Here is a 15,925-nt window from a genome sequence, read left to right on the forward strand (position 1 = left end):
ACACTACTGTGTGCACACTAAAGCATAAAATGAGCACTTACACTCTGTGGTTTGAGTGATAGGTGGGGTTCTCACTACCCGAACAAAACTGATCAACGGTGCATTTAAAGGGTTAAAACAAATCTGTGGGTTTTTTTTTCCAATGATTTTCTGTTCCAGATCGAGATTCACCTCTTTCAATAAACACAATTATAGAAAATATCTGGGTATCACCCTGCCAAGATCTTCTGCTTCAACAACATCACTGTCACTGGAATTCTCTACAGTAATGCGGCCATTTCGCCTCTCCCGGTATATGTACAAGGTATAGTTGTCTTACTTGTAGTTAATAGTAAGCAGGAGTGTGACAATAGGAAGGCCCATGAAGTACGGTGATATAGTCATACAGGCTTGTAATATGAGCACCATGGCCTATTGAATTGGCCTTTAGTGCCGCCTCCCCGCTGCCCCCCTTGTAACTCATACAATCTTACCTGCATGCAAAATACAATGGAGTAGCTCCAGATACATTCGGTCTGTTTATATCTGCTCCGCTGTCCAACAGACATGACACGGTCTATTTTTCAAAAAAAATCAAGGAAATATAAGCATGGAAGTTATTTAGTGCAAGCAAGAAGTATGCAGCATGTAACGCTGCAAAGTCTAGTACAGCTAGCTTGAAAATGATATCTCATAAGGCAGGAGTCTAGAAAGTCTTTTACTGTAGTAGTAATAACAACAAAATGTACAAATTGTATTTGTGATCCCAGGATTTTCTATTTTTCATCTTCCTTTTTATTAACTTTATAATGTGCTAGCTTATAAATACTGGCCCATAAGATTGTGTCATTGGGAGTGTGAGGTTAACAATGGAGCCCCTAATTCTACCTCCTCAATGCCGCAGTGAGCATCGGCAGGTTTCTCTGATCTCAAATGTTAGAACAGGAGCCTGTGATCTACAACCACAGAGGGCTGCACAACGCTTACTCAGGCTTATTCCCTACTGTCCCAGCACTATGCATCAAGGTGCTAGCAAATTATCGGACTAAGCTTAAATGGAATCTGTCGATTCCAGTGATGTATCACTTACTTGTCTGCTTAATGTTGTTTTGATGAAATCACTGTTTTATCAGCAGGAGATCATCACTAGAAGACTAGTAAACCTGCAGCCATGCAGTCCTCCAGTCCTCCATATTCATGAGCTCTGCATAACCCCACCCCCATCACTGATTGGCAGCTTTCTGCCTATGGTGCAGTTTACATAGAAAGCTACCAATCAGTGGTGTGGGTCTTGAGTTATACACAGCTCATGTTTAACATTCAGAGAACTGATAGCTCTGCAGCAGATAAAACAGTGATTTTATAAAAAAGAATACAACACACAGACCTTTAAGTGAGACGTCACTGGAATCAGGGTGTCTGTCCCTAAATCTTGCTGTTATCAGATGGGAAAGCAAAAATCTCCGGTGACAGATTCCCTTTAAAGAAGTCGCATCTCTGATCACATGGTGCATCTCCGCCAATCAAATCAGGAGAGATTAATAGTATTCAGAGAAAATTTTTGAACAGTCCAGTTCAATAGGAGCAAAAGAAGAGCCCATAGAGCGTGCATGCGTCAGCGCTGTAGTTGGTAACGTGTCACATCACCGGATACATTTCTGAATGAACAGATGCTGTAAATCCACTTGGCTACCATTAATCTCACAAGTTAAAATGAATAAAATATGGTTTGTTTAGGATTTGTTTTCTTTTTACACCTGCTGGGGGGCTAAGTGAACACGATCTAATTGATTTAAAGGGTTCCGATTTCCCTAAACCTTTTTCCCTTTCTTAGAAACAGCTATTTAACAACTATGGATGAAATGCCTTGTATGCCCTAAAAGAAAGCAAAAAGGGAACCCCAGTGATGGGCTAATACTTGGCATGCCATTGTTTTTAATTAATGAGAAGTACTATTATAACCATCAGACGTTGGGACATCTTCATGCCGGAACCTTGCAGACTAGTGGAAGCTTTGGGAACCCTTAGGCTGTGTGGCGATAATGAGTTTTTGACGCTGCACATTTTCACTAGGTCAAAAATGCAGTGTCTTACAGTTCCAGCAAAGTGGATGGAATTTATAGAAATCTCATGCCCACTGTGCAGAGGCGTATCTAGAGGGGGATGCTGGGGTATCTGCCCCGGGCGCAGCCGGCAGGGGGGCGCCATGGGGCCACCTAATGCGGCAGTCCAAGGTGTCTCCCTTAGTTGCTGTATTTTGATGCCCCCCACAGAGTTGGCAGTTCTCTGAACCGGCTGTCAAGCTGACAGCCGGCTCACAGCACATGCAAAGCGCCGGCTCTCAGTGAACAATTGTACTCACGTCTTTCAGATGCGAGTACAATTGAAGCTTTGACCACCAGGTCAGGGAGACGTCAGCAGCATAATCAGGTCATGTGATCATGTTGCTGCCATTACTCGCCGGCGAGCATTGGTAGCAAGTGCTCCAGAGCTGAAGAAACTAAAGATTTAGTGTAACGTGGGGGTATTTAGTGTGTGGTGGGGGATTTAGGGTGTGGGGGTATTTAGTGTGTGGGGGGAGAATAAGTGTGTGGGGAAAGATTTGAAGACACAGTTTGGGGAGCAAGGAAGAGACAAATGCAGACAATATAGGGAGCGGGAAAAATTTGAAGACACTATGAGGAGCAAGAGGGGAGGTGGAGGGGCATTGGGAAATAGAATGGGGGGATAGGGGCAGACAATATGGTGAGTGGGGGGTGCGGTTCGACTAGGAAGGAAGAAAGAGAAGAGAGGGGATGGTGCGGACACAGTATGGGGAGCAAGGAGGGAATGTATGAAGGGGGATGGGTGCAGAAAGAGTATGGTGAGTGGAGGGATTGGTTCGGACACAGAATGGGGAAAATGGGTGTGAACGCAGTTTGGGGAGCAAAGGGAGAATGTACAGTGGGTACGGAAAGTATTCAGACCCCTTTACATTTTTCACTCTTTGTTTCATTGCAGCCATTTGGTCAATTCTAAAAAGTTCATTTTTTTCTCATTAAAGTACACTCTGCACCCCATCTTGACTGAAAAAAACAGAAATGTAGAAATTTTTGCAAATTTATTAAAAAATTAAAAACTGAAATATCACATGGTCATAAGTATTTAGACCCTTTGCTCAGTATTGAGTAGAAGCACCTTTTTGAGCCAGTACAGCCATGAGTCTTGGTGGGAATGATGCAATAAGTTTTTCACACCTGGATTTGGGGATTCTCTGCCATTCTTCCTTGCAGGTCCTCTCCAGTTCCGTCAGGTTGGATGGTGAACGTTGGTGGACAGCCATTTTCAGGTCTCTCCAGAGATGCTCAATTGGGTTTAGGTCAGGGCTTTGGCTGGGCCAGTCAAGAATGGTCACAGAGTTGTTCTGAAGCCACTCCTTTGTTATTTTAGCTGTGTGCTTAGGGTCATTGGCTTGTTGGAAGGTGAAACTTCGGCCAAGTCTGAGGTCCAGAGCACTCTGGAAGAGGTTTTCATCCAGGATATCTCTGTACTTGGCCGCATTCATGTTTCCTTCAATTGCAACCAGTCGCCCTGTCCCTGCAGCTGAAAACCACCCCCATAGCATGATGTTGCCACCAAGTTTCACTGTTGGGATTGTATTGAGCAGGTGATGAGCAGTGCCTGGTTTTCTCCACACATACCGCTTAGAATTATCACCAAAAAGTTCTATCTTCGTTTCATCAGACCAGAGAATCTTATTTCTCATAGTCTGGGAGTCCTTCATGTGTTTTTGAGCAAACTCTATGCGGGCTTTCATACTGTATGTCCTGCACTGAGGAGAGGCTTCCTTCGGGCCACTCTGACACAAAGTCCCGACTGGTGGAGGGCTGCAGTGATAGTGGACTTTGTGGAACTTTCTCCCATCTCCCTACTGCATCTCTGGAGCTCAGCCACAGTGACCTTGGGGGTTCTTCTTTACCTCTCACCAAGTCTCTTCTCCCACGACTGCTCAGTTTGGCTGGACGGCCAGGTCTAGGAAGACTTCTGGTGGTCCCAAACTTCTTCCATTTAAGGATTATGGAGGCCACTGTGCTCTTAGGAACCTTGAGTAATGCAGAAATTCTTTTGCAACCTTGGCTAGATCTGTGCCTTGCCACAATTCTGTCTCTGAGCTCCTTGGGCAGTTCATTTGAGCTCATGATTCTCATTTGGTCTGACACGCGCTGTGAGGTCTTATATAGACAGTTGTGTGCCTTCCAAATCAAGTCCTATCAGTTTAATTAAACACAGCTGGACTCCAATGAAGGAGTAGAACCATCTCAAGGAGGATCACAAGGAAATGGACAGCATGTGACTTAAGTATGAGTGTCTGAGCAAAGGGTCTGAATACTTATGACCATGTGATATTTCAGTTTTTCTTTTTTAATAAATTTGCAAAAATTTCTACATTTCTGCTTTCTTTCAGTCAAGATGGGGTGCAGAGTGTACTTTAATGAGAAAAAAAATGAACTTTTTAGAATTTACCAAATGGCTGCAATGAAACAAAGAGTGAAAAATTTAAAGGGGTCTGAATACTTTCTGTACCCACTGTATGCGTACACAGTATGGGGAGCGAGTGTGGGTATAGGTGCAGACACAAAATGGTCAGTGGTGGAATGAGTGCAGACACAGTATGGGGAATCAGGGGGGGGGGGGGGATATGTGAGAAGGCAATATGGAGAGTGCGGGAGACAGTATCGTTAGCAGGGGGATGTTAGAGGGGACAGAATGAGGAGGGAGGGGGAAGTGTGTGAGGAGACTATTGAGGGGAATAGTGTGAGGAGACAGTGTTGGGGGGGAAGAGAATAGAGGCTAAGTAGTGTGAGAGGGTAGCATGGGGGGACAGTATAAGGGCACAGCCAAGAGGGGCCAGTAAGCCAAGGAGGGAGAAAGTGATGAGGGGGCACAGCATAGAGACTGGGTCCTATAGGGGTAGCACTGTGTGAGAGGACAGTGTGAAGAGGGGGCCCAGTATGGAAAGGAGGAGGCACAGTGGAGAGCATGTACTATAAGAGCGGCAGTGTGTGGGTCATATTTTGTGCAGGGAATATATTGAGGGGCAACTATTTATTTAGGGGCTCAGTGTAGGGCAGACATTTTTATTCAGGAGCATTATAAATCACACTCCTATCTTTAAGGGCATCATGTGGCGATGTGCTGCAGAAGACCAGAGAAGATGGAAGTCTGCAGAGACGAGCTGTGGATGAGAAAAGTCATCATGACATCTGCACAAGAGGAAGAAAAGAAAGAAAGACTCTAATCAGAGAAGACGTCTCAGGTAAGGTACCTGGATGTAAATGTTATTTGTGATACTGACTAATGCTCATATTTATATTTATGATAGGAGCATTAAAGGGGTTGTCCAAGTTTGTGATGATTCTGCAGTCATTCTATGTGACTGCAGACTTCTGAATTCCCATAGTGCGCAATGCACGCTGTCAGGATTCTCTGGTGTCGGCGATTTGCATACATGTGGTCACATGCCGACTAGACATGCGTGGCCTCACTCAATGAAAATGAATTGAGCGAGGCCGGACACGTCTAGTCTGAATGTCGCCAGAAGTAAACAAATCGCATACTTGTGCTGACATGACAGTCCACTCTTGCCACCGGCAAGGAAGAATCCTAAAAGTGTGCAGTGCATGCGCTGTGAGAATTCAGAAGCCTGTAGTCACATAGAGACACAGCAGACTTTCATCTCAAACCAGGACAAGCCCTTTAATTATAAAATGAAACACTGTAGCCAATCCTAACAATGTGCAATATACTCACTGTCAAGATTCAGCTCTGCTTGCTGGTTCCAGCAGTCATCATATGGCCAGTTCACTCATATGTGATTTTCATTCTTACTGTCACATGACAACGAGCTTTTCTTCCTGCTTCTTTCAGTTTTTGAGCATATGGGAGAACAGCTCGTCGGCGCATAACTAAGTGTGCAAATCTCATGTGTGCTTGGGGGGGCGCCAAACTGAATTCTTGCCCCAGGTGACAGAAAACCTAGATACACGTCTGCCCCTTTCCTTGGTGGGTGTTTCAAATCCACAACATGTCAATTTCTCTTGCGGTTACGCTGAGTTTTATGTGCAGATTTTTCCCATAAAATTATATTATATGCTGAGAATCTGCAGGTAAAAACCACATGTTTTTACTAAGTTTCTGCAAAAAAAATGAATGTAATCCGCACAGAACTGTACTAAAAGTTTTGCCAAAGCCAAGTACCAGGAAGAGGCTTTAGTTAAGACAGAACATATCAAGAAGACACAAAAGAAAAAAAATGCACTCAAAAACGCATGTAACCTAATTTATTTAATAGATGCAGAAACGGTGCAGATAATCTGCAACATCAAAAACTCACCAAAAGCTCATTGTGGGAACGTAGCCTCACACATTATCTAAGGAGTGCCACAGATAGCAGAACAACCTGTCCTACATTCCTTTAGGTTTTCATAAATCTGTGACATCATTCTATTTCTTTAAAGGGCATATGTAATCAGAAAATGACCTACTGTTTAAATCAGATTTTTATGTTAAATGTATTCTTTAAAAAAATGGGTAATTTTTTAACCCCTTTACGACCTTGGGATTTTCCGTTTTTTGCATTTTCGTTTTTTGCTCTCCTTGTTCCCAGAGCCATAGCCTTTTTATTTTTTGGTCAATATGGCCATGTGAGGGCTTACTTTTTTGTGGGACGAGTTGTACTTTTAAATTCCATTACTAGTTTTACCATATCGCATACGGGAAAATGGGAAAAAAATTCCAAGTGGGGTGAAATTGCAAAAAAAAAATGCAATTCCACAGGTTTTTTTTTTTTGTTTGTTTGCCTTTTTTCTTTCCACGTTCACTGGATGCTAAAACTGACCTGCCATAATTATTCTCCAGGTCATTATGAGTTCGTAGACACCAAACATGTATAGGTTATGTTTTATTTAAGTGGTGAAAAAAAATCCAAAGTTGGCTTAAAAAAAAAAAAAAAAAAAAAAAGAGGGCGCCATTTTCCGAGACCCATAGCGTCCATTTTTCGGGATCTGGTGCCGGGTGAGGGCTTATTTTTTGCGCGCACGGCTGACGTTTTTATTGATACCATTTTGGGGTAGATACGATGTTTTGATCGCCCGTTATTGCATTTTATTGCAATGTTGCGGCGACCAAAAAAACGTAATTCTGCCGTTTGGAATTTTTTTCACTCGTTACGCCGTTTACCAATCGGATTAATTCTTTTTTTATATTGATAGATCAGGCGATTCTGAAAGCGGCGATACCAAATATGTGTATGTGGGGTTTATTTTTTATTATTTTATTTTGAATGGGGCAAAAGGGGGGTGATTTAAAATGTTATATTTTTTAATTTTTTTTAATATTTTTAAAAACAAGCAAAGATCAAGCACTGCCGCTCCATGCAAAGTCAATGAGGCTGACAGAAAGTTTTCTAATATACATGTATTTGATAGTCTACTGAAACATCTATCTAACAGGCTTGACCCATGGATTATGCCATTTTACTGTGCAGAGACAAAGGCATAAAAACGTATGGTTCCCCAGGCTATGAAGAGATACATCTGAACAATAAAAACAGGAATTCACCTATAGATTGGATAAGCACCTGCCTGTTTGATACGGTTGTGCTACTTTGTACAGTGTATTTCTTCTTACAATTGTAAACCATTCCACTCAGTTAAAACAAAAAGGAGACATACCGTCTTGTGTCCATTTTGACAGGCCACGTGCAGTGCCGTCTGTCCCATTGCATCTTCCACATCCACATTGCTGACGTGCTGCACGAGGTCATGCAGGAGCTCTGTCCGGCCATTCACAGCCAGCCAGTGAATCTATAAAAGGGAGACAAAGAATGTCTATGAAAAATAATACAAAACCACCTGAGCAGTTCTCAGCACTAGTATCAGTAACTTAAAGGGGTTGTCCAGGTTTATCATGAAAGTCTGCAGTCACTCTGTGTGACTGCAGATTAGTGAATCCTCGCAGCGTGTGCACACCACACACTGTCATTGTATTGAGCGAGGCCGTGCATATCTAATCAGAATGTGTCCAAAAATATGCTTATCGCATATTCGTAGTCACGTGACTGCCCGGTCTCGCCTTTATCACGGACCAACCTCACAGCGTCCGCTGTGCAAGTATGTAAAAGCGCACATGGATCACATTCACTTACTGCAGTCAGGCCCTCATTGTTACAAATGTTGACATCTGCGTTATATTCCAGAAGTTTGCTCATGCATTTCTTCTGCCTGTAAGAATTGTATACAAAGTTACATACAGATAATAAAGGAGAGTTAAGAAGAGACGTCTTGGATTCTAGTACAATACACATGGATGAGGTTCTCAAAATCCCATTCACCCGTGGCCGAAAAACGTACACCAAATAGCAGTAAGTTATAAAATAATCAAACTATTTCAACTTTATTATATAGGGGAGGAAGCTAATCATGTTTGGCATCAAAAAACATGCTGCATTGACTGTAAAGAATCTTCACAACAGTAGCAGGGAGAAAGGGAGGACTGAGGAGACATGACAGTCAAGGCGAAAGCGAGACAGAAAAAGTGGTATGTCACAGTCAATGAGAGAACCCAATACTGAACAAAACAAGAAAAAGACAGGTCTGGGTATTCTAAAAAATTCTAATTCTTTAAATTAAAGGGAATGTCAGCAAATTCTTGCTATATAATCTGACAGCAGCATGATGTGGGAGCAGAGACCCTGAATACAGTGGTGTGTCACTTACTAGGTTATGTTTTGCTGTTTCAATACAATCAGTGTTTTATCAGCAGGAGATTATCATTACAGGACAAGCTGCCTCATGCCTACTAGTCCAACCCCACCCCCAGCACTGATTAGCAGCTCTCTGTCACTATATAGTGTACTCAGAAAGCTGCCAATAGGTGGTGTGGACAGGATTATGTAGAGCTCAGAGTTAAAAGCTCTGCTAAATCTATGACGAAAAAAAAGTGTTTCCATCACAACTGCTGCACTCAGTAAACTAAGTGATACATCACTGTAATCAGGATCTCTCTCCCTACGTTGTGCTGCTCTCAGATTACATAGCAAATACCTGCAGATAGATTATTTTTAAAGATATTCCTTCAAACAGATCTTGAACACATACCCATTTCGAGCCGCCAAATGAAGAGGTGTGCATCCTGAGATATCCTGATAGTTTGGATTGGCTCCTCTCTTCAGAAGCAAAACTAAGCACTCCACAGAGCCGCAACTGGAAAAAGCAGTGAAAGTATGACGAGCAAATAGAACAAAAGAGGAAAAAAGGTGCGATTAGACAGGAAATAAATAACTAACGGTCCTTTAATGGCAAGTAAATAATTCAAAGATTTCACAATAAATTTGTAATTAGAGGATTTGGATTTGTCAGTAATGTCGAAGAGTTTTTCCAGAATGAACGATAATTTGCATAAAGGCAGTAAATGTAGTAAAATGACATAATAAACAGGACTGACCTGATGATCCCCTGTGGCTCCAGTGCAGGCGCCCGGCTGCTTCCAGCTTACTCCTCTGCAGAAGTCACATTTTACTCGCTTAAATCGCTCATGTAATCAGCTGTGATCTCTGTATAAACTTACAGGGTCCAGTTTTTCAAGATCATATTGTAGATAGCATGGAAAAACACCTTATTAGAACTTAACTTTTACTTGATAATTCAATAAAATCTAATAAGACAATTGACCACCGACCAAAATGGATTTAACACGTATTGCACATATTTTGTCCAAAGCACTCTATGCCTTAAATCACATATGGAAAAAATACACCAAAATAAAAAAAGTTCCAGTGCATTAAAAAGTTTAGATCTCACCCAGGGATGGACGGATCCAATCTTCCTTATTATCTGCCATGTTGTGCCCCTTGTATTTGCTCCCACCCTAATAAAGGCAGTACCCAAATCAGCTCTACAAATGACCCCAGAGATAATATATATGTCTCTCCTGACGCGTTTCTTTCTCAGTAATGAGATGTCATCAGGGAAGTGTTACTCATATAGGGGAGAAAAAAAAAGAGTGGAAAAAAAAAAGGCATATGGTTCTTCTCAGAAAAATTGCTTCTATTCTAATAAAGTGCTCAGTGACAAAAAATGTAGAAACATGTTTCTGTAATAAAGGTGTAGTAGCACTCAGCCCTTTATCAGGAGATACTTACCACTGTAAGATACTCCTACGGAGGACATATACATCTTTTGTCACTCAGCACTTTATTAGAATAGAGGCAATTTTTCTGAGAAGAACCATATGCCTCTTTTCTCCCCCTATAAGAGTAACACTCCCAATGACATCTCGTTACTGAGAAAGAAAAACGTCGGGAGGGACATATATATATTATCTCTGGGGTCATTTGTAGAGTTGATTTAGGTACTGCCCTTGTTGGGTCGAGAGAAAATACACGGGGCACGACAGGGCAGATAATAAAGAAGATTGGATCCGTCCATCCCTGGAGTTCCACATCTGGATGCCCCTTGGCTCAAATGGGTGAGATCTAAACATTTTAATGCACTGGAACTTTTTTATTTTGGTGTGTTTTTTCCAAATGTGATTTAAGGCATAGAGTGCTTTGGACAATATATGTGCAATACGTGTTAAATCCATTTTGGTCGGTGGTCAATGGTCTTATTAGATTTTATTGAATTATTAAGTAAAAGCTATGTTTTAATAAGGTGTTTTTCCATGCTATCTACAACTCGCTTATATAGACCCATTAATTCTGCAGCGCTTTACAGACATTATCATCGCTGTCCCCATTGAGGCTCACAATCTACATTCCCTATCAGTATGTATTTGGAGTTTGGGAGGAAACCTGAGAACCCGGAGGAAACCCACACAAACATGGGGAGAACATACAAACTCCTTGTAAATGTTGGCCTTGGTGGTATCTTAATCTAGGACCCCAGGGCTGCAAAGCAACAGTGCTAACCACTGAGCCACCTTGTCTACACTACATGCAGTCTCGCCACGTTATCACGCAGCCATCCACTGACCTCAGTTGCCTTGTGTATTCCATCTCAATATCAATGTATTGCTCAGTGATTGGCAGCAGCGTTCATATGGGTAGATGGCTGGACTGTACATAACAGCACGTTCTACCTATTGTGTCCCCCCATTTCCATATAGATTGTAAGCTTGCGAGCAGGGCCCTCACTCCTCCTGTAATGTTGAAATGTGTTACATTGTATTGTTTATATTGTCTGTACAAGTCCCTACTTAATTGTAAAGCGCTGCGGAACATGTTGGCGCTATAGAAATAAACATTATTATTAATATTATGGCAAGTGACTGGTACAGAGTAGTAAGCAGATACCAATGGGGAGCAGTGAAACGCAACGGTGGAGCAAAGGGAGGAATATAACAGGTAATTAATACGTGATTTGTTATATTTATAACATTAACTGTCTTTAGAAACATTTTTGTTGATCCTGGAAAGCTAGTTTAACCCCTTCCCAGACACTTTTTTCTTAAACAGGATGTCCAGCAAATACAGATTATTATTAACACTTATTAAAGAAGTTGTACACTACTTTATATTACCCCCTAATGCATCCCCCCGGGGCCCCTAAGACTTTTTGTAAAGATCTTCTGTTGCAGATAATGCCTGTGAGCGGCGCTATCACTGGCCGCTCACAGGCATCACGTGACCCCACGCTGACGACAAGAGAGGCGTGACTCAGCGCTGGGGTCCCCGCGCTGGCTGTTAGGTTGTGGGTGGGGATACCCCCCGCATCCACCGTGCGCTTTCCCAATAAATGGGGAGAGGCAGAGCGTGCGATGGATGCCGGGTGTGACGCAGGGGGTAACCCCACCCACAGCCTGGCATCCACCGTGGAACGCAGAAGACAAAGACCCCCGGCTGCTGCCAGCATTTGTCGTGACGTCAGCGGATGTCAGAGCCGGCTGCAGCCGGGGGTCACGTGATGCCTGTGAGCGGCCAGTGATAGCGCCACTCACAGGCATTATCTGCAACGGAAGGTCTTTACAAAAAGTCTTAGTGATTCCCGGGGGGGGGGGGGGGGTAATCTAAAGTAGTGGACAATCCCTTTAAGAGTGGGATTTTCACATGCCAGTCTTGACCTAAAGTGCGATGGGTTACAACGCGAAAATTAAATAACAGGGACAATAATGAGAAATTTTCAGCATATTTTGTTTGTGTGAGGGCAAACAGACAGGACAGACAAAAGATTGCGAGGCTTCTTTTCCACCTACAGGGGTACAAACCTCCTTTAATAAGCCAAATTAAAGTGTAAAACATACAGTAAATTAAATGGGCATTTTCTGGACGACAGATAACTTTTTCTTACACGTTGAGGAATTACTCTTGGTCTTATTTGCATATATGGAGATGTTAATATGGTATACAGAAGATACTCTTTAATGTGTCCATATACAAACAGTTGCAGGACTTGTGTTTTGGAAGGTGGGGAGGGGGATTATCCTCTTTTCTGTTTTTGTATGTGATATATTCGGGGGGGGGGATGTTCTCCATGGCTGTAATTATTTGAAAAATGTTTAATAAAAAGAAATCTGATTAAAAAAAAATAATTACATACAGTAAATGATAAATGTCTTACTTGGCAGCAATGTGAAGTAAACTTCGTTTTACTCTTCCAAAGGCATAGTTCACATCAAACTTAGAATTTGAAAGCAACTCCTGAACAGACCTTAAAGAATAAAAAATATGGAAATTAAAGTACATTATGTATCATCTAGTAAAGAGGTTTCTATGCGATGTACGTATTCCATAGTACTCCCCCAGTGTCACATGTGTGGCCTCACCACCCGGTGTCACCTTGTGACATACCTGTGCTGATCAGCCATTACCATTGGCATCAAGGTGTAAACAGCAGTCTCATTATCTACAAAACACAAGAAGGAACTAACAATCAGAAATCTATAGAATAGAATCACATAAGAGACACATCATGAGGCAGAAGAGCAATAATGTGATTAGAGGACACTGAACTCACACAAGCAGCCGCATCATGTGTCATATACAGGGGAAACCTCCTCCTTGGTGTGCTTTCTCTCAGTGATAGCAAACAAAGCAGGCAGCAAACACTGGGCAACAATGCTGTGCGAGCACTTCTACCATAGTAATGCTTCCCTCCCCCTAGTAGAGCTAACAGCACGTGTTCCACTTCTCTCTCCCCAGTAAAGTAACGGCAAACCTTCATACTTTCCCCCAGTAGTAGTAGCAGCCATGATACATAGATGTCACTAGTGGAGTGTACCCGTCTCCATAATACACAGATGTCACGGGTGGAGTGTACCCGTCCCCATAATACACAGATGTCACCGGTGGAGTGTACCCGTCCCCGTGACGCACAGATGTCACCGGTGGAGTGTACCCGTCCCCGTGACGCACAGATGTCACCGGTGGAGTGTACCCGTCCCCGTGACACATAGATGTCACCGGTGGAGTGTACCCGTCCCCGTGATACATAGATGTCACCGGTGGAGTGTACCCGTCCCCGTGATACATAGATGTCACCAGTGGAGTATACCCGTCCCCGTGATACATAGATGTCACCAGTCGAGTGTACCCGTCTCCAAGATACATAGATGTCACCGGTGGAGTGTACCCGTCCCCATGATACACAGATGTCACCAGTGGAGTGTACCCGTCCCCATGATACATAGATGTCACCAGTGGAGTGTACCCGTCCCCATGATACACAGATGTCACCGGTGGAGTATACCCGTCCCCGTGATACATAGATGTCACCGGTGGAGTATACCCGTCCCCGTGATACATAGATGTCACCGGTGGAGTATACCCGTCCCCGTGATACATAGATGTCACCGGTGGAGTATACCCGTCCCCGTGATACACAGATGTCACCGGTGGAGTATACCCGTCCCCGTGATACACAGATGTCACCGGTGGAGTATACCCGTCCCCGTGATACATAGATGTCACCGGTGGAGTATACCCGTCCCCGTGATACATAGATGTCACCGGTGGAGTATACCCGTCCCCGTGATACATAGATGTCACCGGTGGAGTATACCCGTCCCCGTGATACACAGATGTCACCGGTGGAGTATACCCATCCCCGTGATACATAGATGTCACCGGTGGAGTATACCCGTCCCCGTGATACATAGATGTCACCGGTGGAGTATACCCGTCCCCGTGATACATAGATGTCACCAGTCGAGTGTACCCGTCTCCAAGATACATAGATGTCACCGGTGGAGTGTACCCGTCCCCATGATACACAGATGTCACCAGTGGAGTGTACCCGTCCCCATGATACATAGATGTCACCAGTGGAGTGCACCCGTCCCCATGATACACAGATGTCACCGGTGGAGTGTACCAATCCCCATGATACACAGATGTCACCGGTGGAGTGTACCCGTCCCCATGATACACAGATGTCACCGGTGGAGTGTACCCGTCCCCGTGATACATAGATGTCACCGGTGGAGTGTACCTGTCCCCATGATAGATACCTGTCGCCACCTATGACCTGCACATATCAGACACGATGCTACCAGTGACTTACAGCCGCTGCTCACCATACACCATCTATACACATCCATTATAAGGACATGACATGCACAGCATCACCATCCTGTACACGACCAGTCACCTTCCATTACCTTCCGGGAGCTCCACGGTGCGGGCTCGGCGCAGGGATCTAGTCAGGCGGTTGAGCTGCTCCATGGCTCTCTCCATACTAGGGAGCGCAGCCCCCACTAGGATAATCCAGCGCCCCTGGGTGAGGAGGACCTGACAGCTCCGGGATAAGACAAGGAAGTGCTGGAGCAGCTCAGCTGTCACACCCGGGGCACGGCTGCGCTGTAAGTGACAGGACAGTAGGGGGCGGCACCAGCAGTGCCGCTCCTCACGTCCATCCTCACACCGCGCCGTAACCTACTGAGCCGGTTATTGCTGCTGTGTGCACAACACACTGAGCCGCGCGGCTTCCGACCTGCGCCGTTCTGTTCTTCCGAAGGCTACTGGGAACTGTAGTTCATTAGTGTGAGCACAGGTGGGAATGTAATAAAGCCTCCCTTCCATGCAGACTACATTACCCACAAGCCACTGCGAGCCATGGTTACTAAGGGTGTTCCTGAGATGTTTATGTGGTGATGTCTTTTGTGCTGCGTGTAGAGCATGGTCTTCTGGCTTCCTGCTGCGGCCATTCTGGGCTACAGATGACATTCATGGGACCTAGAGTATGAGGGGCTTCACTATGGTCTACTAGCTGGGCCTGTCTTGCCCACTGAAGACCCATCACGGCATGGTAGCCAACAGTGGGAGAGAGGTGCCCCTAAGGCCACATTCAGTGTTTTACCTCAGTATTTGTAAGCCAAAACCAGGAGTGGGTGATAAATACAGAAGTGGTGACGTGTTTCTATTATACTTTTCCTCTGATTGTTCCACTCCTGATTTTGGCTTATAAATACTGATGGAAAATACTGACCAAACACTGAACCTGGGCCTAAGTCTCCGTGCCCACAATCAGTTTTTGGTGAGTTTTTTGCGCTGCATATTTTTGAAAAAACACAAGTAACCTATTTTACTTAATGGGTGCAGAAAATCTGTAACATCAAAAGCTCATCCTGGGAACATAGCCGAAGGCCACATTGTCATAGATATTAAAATCCATAAAGACATCTCTGGTTAGGGGGCATATCACCCTCACATTAAACATCTGGGATTAATTATAACTGGGGAAGTGAGAAAGAGATGACACTTCAACTTCCATTAAAGTAGGGAGCTCCTGCAATGACCAGGTAATTACAACAGAGATGTGATCTGAGAGCCATCCACCAAAACCGGGATTCGTTTATTCAGAGGCAGAGAAGTACATTTCCAAGGCTAGAGCTTCCTCTGTTCAAAGGGCTTGTCTGAGACACTTTGAAGCCAGTGGCTAGTGATAAATATTGGGGTTTGCATCGATCCGAT

The 15,925-nt window shown here is 43.9% G+C and overlaps 1 protein-coding gene across 3 annotated transcripts in view; it reads right to left on the reverse strand.

The window, feature by feature from the left end:
• HACE1 (HECT domain and ankyrin repeat containing E3 ubiquitin protein ligase 1) overlaps nt 1-14,978 on the reverse strand; it is a 104,408-nt gene extending 89,430 nt beyond the window's left edge. For all 3 annotated transcript variants that reach the window (XM_073675768.1, XM_073675770.1, XM_073675767.1), the window contains exons 1-7: nt 14,614-14,978; nt 12,806-12,860; nt 12,576-12,665; nt 9,117-9,221; nt 8,165-8,240; nt 7,692-7,823; nt 474-556 (exon numbers count right to left, since the gene is read on the reverse strand). In XM_073675768.1, coding sequence (XP_073531869.1) covers nt 474-556; nt 7,692-7,823; nt 8,165-8,240; nt 9,117-9,221; nt 12,576-12,665; nt 12,806-12,860; nt 14,614-14,689 — 617 coding nt within the window. In that variant the 5' untranslated portion in view covers nt 14,690-14,978. The remainder of the gene's footprint in view (nt 1-473; nt 557-7,691; nt 7,824-8,164; nt 8,241-9,116; nt 9,222-12,575; nt 12,666-12,805; nt 12,861-14,613) is intronic.
• Between the last annotated feature and the right edge of the window lie 947 nt (nt 14,979-15,925).

Source organism: Phyllobates terribilis, unplaced genomic scaffold (genome assembly GCF_046119375.1).
Source record: "Phyllobates terribilis strain yellow unplaced genomic scaffold, ASM4611937v1 Scaffold_3__8_contigs__length_932513732, whole genome shotgun sequence".
In the NCBI taxonomy this organism is placed as follows: Eukaryota; Metazoa; Chordata; class Amphibia; order Anura; family Dendrobatidae; genus Phyllobates; species Phyllobates terribilis.